This window comes from Telopea speciosissima, chromosome 4 (assembly GCF_018873765.1).
Source record: "Telopea speciosissima isolate NSW1024214 ecotype Mountain lineage chromosome 4, Tspe_v1, whole genome shotgun sequence".
NCBI lineage: Eukaryota > Viridiplantae > Streptophyta > Magnoliopsida > Proteales > Proteaceae > Telopea > Telopea speciosissima.
This window is the reverse complement of record NC_057919.1, coordinates 31,080,150-31,088,412: the sequence shown is the minus strand read 5'-3', so window position 1 is coordinate 31,088,412 and position 8,263 is coordinate 31,080,150. Positions and strand designations below refer to the sequence as shown.

General features: G+C 37.7%; 1 protein-coding gene across 1 annotated transcript; it reads right to left on the bottom strand.

The window, feature by feature from the left end:
* Positions 1-1,452: 1,452 nt before the first annotated feature.
* LOC122659198 lies at positions 1,453-2,423 on the bottom strand. The gene is made up of 4 exons (XM_043854337.1): positions 2,079-2,423; positions 1,812-1,907; positions 1,594-1,678; positions 1,453-1,487 (listed from the first exon to the last, which is right to left on the bottom strand). The coding sequence occupies exons 1-4, from the start codon at positions 2,421-2,423 to the stop codon at positions 1,453-1,455; spliced, it is 561 nt and encodes a 186-aa protein (XP_043710272.1).
* Positions 2,424-8,263: the final 5,840 nt, after the last annotated feature.

Here is an 8,263-nt window from a genome sequence, read left to right as displayed (position 1 = left end):
CCTCCAGCCACCTAGTAGCATGAACATCCTTAAGAGCCTCAGAGTATGTCATCAGATCATCATCTGATTCGACCGACACCATGTGGGACTCTTCCATTGTTTACTCTTCTTCGGTGAGAAAAGTAAACTTGGTGGGTGGCCTAATAGTCCTCCCACTGCATCGAGGTTCTTGAGGTGTTTTATTTTCAGTGGGTATGTCAATTGGTCTCACTTCTGGAAGTGAAGTTTCTGAGTTATCCAATAATTCCTTAATGACTACAGGTTTAGACCTCTTGGTCAACATTTCTTCCTCCAGAAATGTGACGTGTTTGCTTACAGTGACCTTTTGGTCAACCGGGTCATAGAAGTAGTAACCTGTCGTGCCTTTAGGATAGCCTAAGAAAAAGCATCTCGAAGTCCTGGATTCCAACTTGTCTGTCTGTTGCTTTCGCACATGTGCTATGCAACCCCATACCCTAAGGTGTTGAATACTGGGCTTGCACCCTTTCCATAACTCAAAGGGTGTCTTAGCCACAGACTTAGATAGAACCTTATTCAAGATATAAATAGCTGTTTCTAAAGCGAACCCCCAGAAAGAGAGAGGTAGCTCACTATAAGTGAGCATCGTCCAGACCATATCCAATAAAGTCCGATTGCGTCGTTCGAATACACCATTTTGTTATGGTGTTCCAGGATTAGTTAATAGACTAACTATCCCTTGCGATATGAGATGTTCTTTAAATTCATCTGATAGATACTCCCTCTACGATCTGATCGTAAGAACTTGACGCGTTTATCGAGCTGTCTTTCGACCTCGGCTTGAAATTCTTTGAATTTATCAAAGGCCTCCAATTTTCTACGTATCAAGATATGTAACCATATCTAGAGTAATCATCGGTGAAAGTTATGAAACACTCAAATCCATACCTCGCTTGTATATTAATGGGTCCACACATATCAGTGTGTATCAACTCTAACAGATCTGTGGTTCTAGTACCTTTATTGCTAAAGGATTTCTTGGTCATTTTGCCTTGAAGGCATGACTCACAGGTAGGGAATGATTCCACTCTCAGACACTCTAAGGGCCCATCCCTTACCAATCTACTGATTCGGTCCAAAATAATGTGACCTAATCTTAGATGCCATAGATATGTTGAGTTTACTGATGCTGCTTTCCGTTTCAAATAAACATTCAAAACAACATTCGTTCTAACAGGGCAATCTAGAAAATACAATCCACTTTGTATATATCCAGATGCCACAAAAGAATTATTAAAACGAATAATTAATTTAGAATTAAAGAAAAAACTATACTTGTCCAAAACGAGTTTTGAAACTGAAATAATCTTCCTCTTAAAAGAGGGTACATAGTAATAATCCTTTAAAACCAAATTAATAGAACTAAAATTTAAAATAAAAGTTCCTACAACCATCGTCATGGCTTCAGCTCTAGTGCCCATCTAAAGACGCACCTCATTTCTTTCCAAATTCCTTGTATCCTTGAACCCCTGAAATCATTGCAAATGTTAAAGGTGGAAACACTATCTACCAATAAAAAATTGGTCGGTTTAAAGGACAAATTAGACTCACAAAGAATATAAACATCACATGTACCTTCTTTAGCAGCCTTAGTATCATCTGACTTCTTGACTTTCACAGTAGCCAGGAATGCACGACAGTTCTTTTTCCAATGACCCTCCTTTGCAATAGAAGCAATTGCTTTTAGCTTTCTTATTGTCAGACTTCCCACCCTTGGGTTTCAGGGGCTTACCCATATTTTCATTTTTCTTCTTCTTTCCATTTGAAGAAGGCTTCAAATTAGTAGCATAGACCTCAACCTTATCCTTTTTCAAGGTGGCCTCCGCTTCTACCAGTGCATTAGCAATCTCAGTGAGCTCCAGTTCCTTATTTGACATCTTATAGGACATCTTAAAGGATGCATAGGCGGAGGTGAATGATGCTAAGATCAAATCGGTCTTATACAATAGCTCAAACTTGGTCCCCATGGATTCCAATTTTTCGAATAGATTAATCATTTTCATGACATGGTCCATCACTTGAGTCCCTTGGGACATTTTATAGTTATGGATCTGACTCACTACATCAGAGTGTGCATGTGTCAGCTGCCTGTTGAAAAATTCAGCAAGCTTGTCCATTTTATCGTCTGAGGTATGTATATCCTTGACTGAGTCTAGTATTGACTTCTCTAACGATCCTATGATATAAATTGATGCCTTGGAGTCTCTCTTAAAGAATTCCTGCATCTCATCATATGCCTCAAGATCATTTGGGTCGGGTTGAGGAGGAACTTGTTCATTAAGAACTATGTAAAGTCCTTCTGCAGTCAGGTGCAATTTAATGCTCCGGTACCAATCGACGTAGTTTGTACCATTTAGTTTGTACTCGCTACTGAGTGTTAACAGGTTGAAATTAACAGTAGCCATTGAATAATAATCTACACATGTACAAGTAAAAACACACGCATATTAATAACCATTGATAAAAATTGAGCATACACATCAATGGTCTTTCATGATTTAGGTCTCCCTCATGTCCCAAAAAATGAATTGGATACCTACAACCCTTGTATGCATAACTTACCCTATCGGGAGTCATTATACACACCATGGTAGTGTGGACTAATCTGTTGGCCTCATGGACTTCCAATATTTTTGACCACCTGGGTGCCATGTCCAGATCCTGTCGGCTGACATACACCCAAGTCATGCATTCACCTATTGCATTAGTTAGAATCATGGAATCATGAAGATGGCCCACTGTCACAGTGTCCTCTCACTATCCATATCCTAACGTATCTAGATAGAGGTAAATATAGATAACCATGTGACAACGAGCTTGGCAATGTCTTGTCAGCGTATGCGAGGTCATATCACACAATCTCTACATTTACCTTCAATAGGAGGCCATTGACATATCTACTAACTTAGACTAGTCCATATCATACATGTATTATGATCAAAGAGGGATAAAACAACTCTCACATACATATCATGGATAGAATCAAATAACATAATTAATCAATATTAATTAAAAGTGATTATGGGATGACTGTATTTTTATTAGAAGCAATTAAAAAATCCTCCCAATAAAAATAAAATTAATAACTTTCTTTGAACTATGGGTGCATCAATCATGCCATGGATATACCAAATGTCACGCCTCGATCATCTCCTCCGCCCGATCATGTCCTCAAAGTAGGTGACTTGCATCTCCATAAGCTTTGACTGCCATATGTGGATTATCATCGACATGTCCTGGGAGTCCTATCTGTTCTAAAATTACAATGGACACCTATGAAAAAATTCTATACAGTTTTCTTTCCATAATAAAGAAAACCTCGCATGGAGAAATCAATCCACCATTTTGGGTTGCCTATGGAGTGGAGTACATTTGTTTATAAAAAAGAAAGGGGGAGAGAAAGAGAGAGACGCATCACATACATCAATTTACCATCCATTTTATTAGAAAGCCAATCTCATAATTACATAGGCAAATAATATTATGTATAGGGCCCACAATCACATGGATCATTCCAGAAAAAATAGCATCACATCTCATGTGAAAACATGTACCCAAAAAACAACTTGTTCACAAGTGGGTGAAGGGAAGGATCTCTTCACCCATCATCTTCCTCCAATCCACAAAACCATTAAAAATAATTAAATATTCTATTTTATAATTTTTTTTAATTTTCGTAGAAGGAAAAACACTGCCTCACACCCCAGGCAGCAATGGCACAACTGGGTAGCAACATTGGGGGCGCGCAGCCTGCACAGGGGCAGACTGCGAGCGCAAGTCCTAGCCGCACGCAGGTTACAGCCTGCATCGCGCCCGCATGTGGGAGGTGCAGGCCGAGGCCCTACTGCAGCTGTACACCGCGCGTGCGCTAGGCACAGGGGCATGCAGAGGCAGCATGCCATGCGCAGTGAACCTAGGGTTCAAATTTTTTTTTTTTTTTAAATTTAGAATAATGGGATTTAACCCTATGATGGAATAAAATAAAATAATTACAAAATCAGAAATTCCATCATCATACATGGTCAAGGTTGTTACAACAACCATAACCACCCATGTGCACATGGCTAGGTTGTTACATGGATAACTCCCTTGTAACCACCCATGTGCATATGGGAAGGTTGTTACAACCATAATAAAGGCCATGTGCAATCATCCATAACCATATTCTATCATGAATATTCCATTAAAATAGATTGCATCCCTAACATGATAATTGCATACAATTAATTATATGACATCCATGGGTGAGAAAGGTGGCACTGATACCACACTGTAGGCAATGCTACGGTCCATGAGATCATGGTGGTTCACCTTGGTAAACCAATAAAAATATATGTTTCGAGCTCCCAACTCTTGGGATCTCCAGGGTTGTTCCTAGGGAACCCTAGGGTTGCCCTAGGGCACCCCTAACTGGCTTGGGCATTCTATTTTCAATTTTTAGGGTTTTTCATGGTCGCCTATGGTGTCCTACTAAAACCCTATTAGGGTTTGGTATGACAAACCAATGCCAAGTCCATCTCTTTGACGTCCCAAAAAATAATGGGATCCATGTCATAGAGAAAAGTCATCTCTATTCCATCCCATGGAAAGAGGGATCTATCCCACACCCGAATGCGTAGCGGAACATAATCGATTCGGGTTACTTTCACATCCCATGAATAATCATAAAATTAAATCAACAGGAATTATCATAGATTTACTAACCTGATGAGCCTCAAGTGTTGCTCCTCCAATAGACAGTGGTTCTTCCTCCAATGAGCTCTCCAAGTAAACAGATCTAAACCTCCAATGGTGCAGCAAAGCTTCTTCAAGCCAATCCTAGATCCTCTTCAGTTCCTCAGTCATAGATCTGGTTTTCCAAAACCCTAACTCTCAAAGTACTAGAGAGCAAGAAGAAGGGAAGAGAAGAGATCACAAGAGAGAGAGGGGGAAAGCCAAAATTCATCCAGAGGGGAGGTGGGGCAGCCAAAAATGTGGAGCACTGGTGGCCCCCTCTGCATTTTTTGGTGGTTTTATAAACCTAGGGTTTCTGAATCCTTGGATGAGAAAAATCCCTATGATAGTCTGACTTTCTCTCTCTTTGTTGGCTTTCCTGTTTAAACTCAAAGTGCTTCTAATTGGTGAAGAAGCAGAATCTTATAGGAAAAAATATAAATAATTAATTATTTTAATTTATGGATAATTACAATTAGCACCATATTCATTAATTAAATAAATAACTAATTATTTAATAAATTCCAAATAACTCCCTACATGATAATGGGTTATACATGAGTGTTTGTATCTGATTGGGTCCTGCAAAACTCGACAAAACACTTTAATGAAATAACTATATATAATCTATTATTTTATTTGAAATAGGTTTTGCAAAAACCATTTTCAAAATGGCATTGGATCCAGATTCTGATCCGACCATTCACTAACAATCTCAATCTTGGTGTTCCCCAATCGGGCAGTAGTGACCATGTTGAGTAACTCCTTCACTCACAAAGAGTTCACGCATTCCCAGAACACTGGCTTTGACTCACTTGAGTCTCAGTCATTGATGAACCAAAGAATGCGGTCACACTTTGCAGTTACAGGGTACCCTCAGTTATAGGGTCCCGATGACTCATGTCTATCCCATCCTACATCTGGCAGTAAAACATAAGGGAATCGACAAAGTAGATTCTTCGTCAATACACACATCGAACATGTGAGTACTCACATTCGTACCTTGACATCACATGTCTAAGCATATCCAATGCGATGAACATATGATAAGGGTGCCCAGCCAAACCCTAGTCGTGACTACCATTTTAAGTAATACTTACGGACACATAATGCTCAAAAAATTTATATCGCATGTGATAATATTAAACCAAAATGTATAAGGTTCAATACAAAGTAAACCGGATTGAACCGAACCAAACAGGGTTTGATGGACATATAAATCCAACACAAGTATGACCCAGATTTAGATTTTGCTGAGTTTTTTTTTTTTTCTTTTACATATTGATGCGGAGTAGTTTATCTGCTAATGGTAATGCTGAAAGTGGATGAGCTTCTCCGTCTTTTCTCATTGTGTAATTCTTTGATATTTTTTAATAAATCTCTTGCTGATTCTTAGCAACAAAAAAAAAAAGTACATTCACCCTTGCGACGAAGGGGGTACCGTAGTATCATAGTAGTCCACGGTTTCTCCTCTTGGTGTGCACTAGGTTCGGATCTCCATCCAATGTTATACCTACATAGACTGAAACAAATCAATAGGGTAGGCTTAATACTCCACCTTCAGCAAAGCCATTTCCAGAGCACGAAAGTTACTACAATCTCTGAATGAAAACCCTAAAATAAAAGTTATTGCAACGTTTGAATGAAATATTTTTTTCTTAAGTAGTTTGTTTGTGTTAGCTGGTTAGTCTCTTTAGCTGATGGCATTGCTGAAGGTGGGAGAGTCTAATCTTGCTAGGCTGTTGGAGTGTTTAGGCTATCTTAGTAATTTTTTTTTTCATTTTTTTTCTTACTTTAATATAAACGATCTTTTAGCAAACAAAAAATGTTAGAATCCATAGAATAACTTTTTCAACGAAACCATTTTCTGCTTGCCAGAATTAGGAAGCTCTTCCTATATAGCCCAATTATTTGTCAGTGCTCACATGTTTAATTTAGCTGAGTTGACCACATGGACTAGAAAGCTTTGCAAATTCATTAGAATGTTCTGAAATTTATTTTTGGGCAAAAGTTTCGTGCATGGTTGTGACTCCTCTCACAATAGGGGCGAAATGACCAAATGTCCCCCCTATTTGACAAATCGTAACCATCCCTCATATGTGGCCATGCATGAAAACCGTCCCCCACACACCCTCCCTTTTTATCGAAACAGACACTTGAAAAATTATAAGATAATACTAATTGGGGAGGGATGGAGGGGTTATGACTGAATTTGGCTTTGAAATTTGTCGTTCCTACTTCATAGCATATCCTATCTATCCAACAGTCAGAATTTCCAATCCAATCTTCTGTATGGTGCAACCATCATCGGAAGGCGGCGGAGGAATTGTATCTTTCAAGTTTCTTCTAGAAATGGTGTTAGTATCACATCAATAATTCTTATTTATGTAGCTATTTAACAAATAATCCTGTACCCATATGACTAATAGCAAGACACGAAAATTTTTTACGTTCATTTTAAATAAAAAGAAGATGCAAAGAAATAAAAATCAAAACGATGGTCACATAATTGTCAACTCTTTTCAATCCCAAATTTGTAAACTAAAGAAGAAAAATAAAAAAAAATCTTCTATAAACGATGGTTCTAGCTATCCTTGAAACTAAGGGTGTCAATTGGTGTGGTTTTGGTTATTCGGTTTGGTTGCGGTGCAATTTAAATTTTGATAAGGTGAAATCAAAATCGAACCGGATAGGAATCAACTAAAATCAGAGTCATTTTGCATACGGTCTAGTTTTATCGGTTTCTATTCATTAGTAATGAAAAAAAAAACTTGCTTTTCGTTATCCAACTCGCAACCGGTTTACATGCGGTCTGTGTAGTGTCGCTTCTAGGAAACAGTAATGAAGACAATCTTGGTTTTCAAAGTCTTTATATTCCCGTGTTTCCCCCCATTCTCTCTCAGTCTCCCTCACTCATCATATTTTCCATGCCTATGTGATATTTAAAAAAAAAAAAGAAACTTCTCATCTTCACCCATCCTTTTTCTTTCCTATTCTTTGTTTTTCCATTTTTTTTTCTTCTCCAAATGATAAACAAACTATTTCTTCTATTAACAAGTAGGGTTTTATTAATCTATTTTAACATCATCCATCATTTTCAATTAGTACTTGAACAAATATAATATATATTTAACCCAAGACATTTTACTTATTTTATGCTTCTAAGTATGTTGCAATATTTGTTGTTTATTAAATTAATCATTATGTTATTAATTACTCTAATTGATGTATGGGATAGTATTCGAGTAAGAGGTACCAGTTTCTATTCAATTTAGACCGTAGATTTGCGGTGCAAATCAAAACCAAACTGGAAAGAGAACCTATAAAATCAAAACTGGATCATTTTTCTACGGTTTGATGGACATATAAATCCAACACAAGTATGACCCAGATTTAGATTTTGCTGAGTTTTTTTTTTTTCTTTTACATATTGATGTGGAGTAGTTTATCTGCTGATGGTAATGCTGAAAGTGGATGAGCTTCTCTGTCTTTTCTCATTGTGTAATTCTTTGATATTTTTTAATAAATCTCT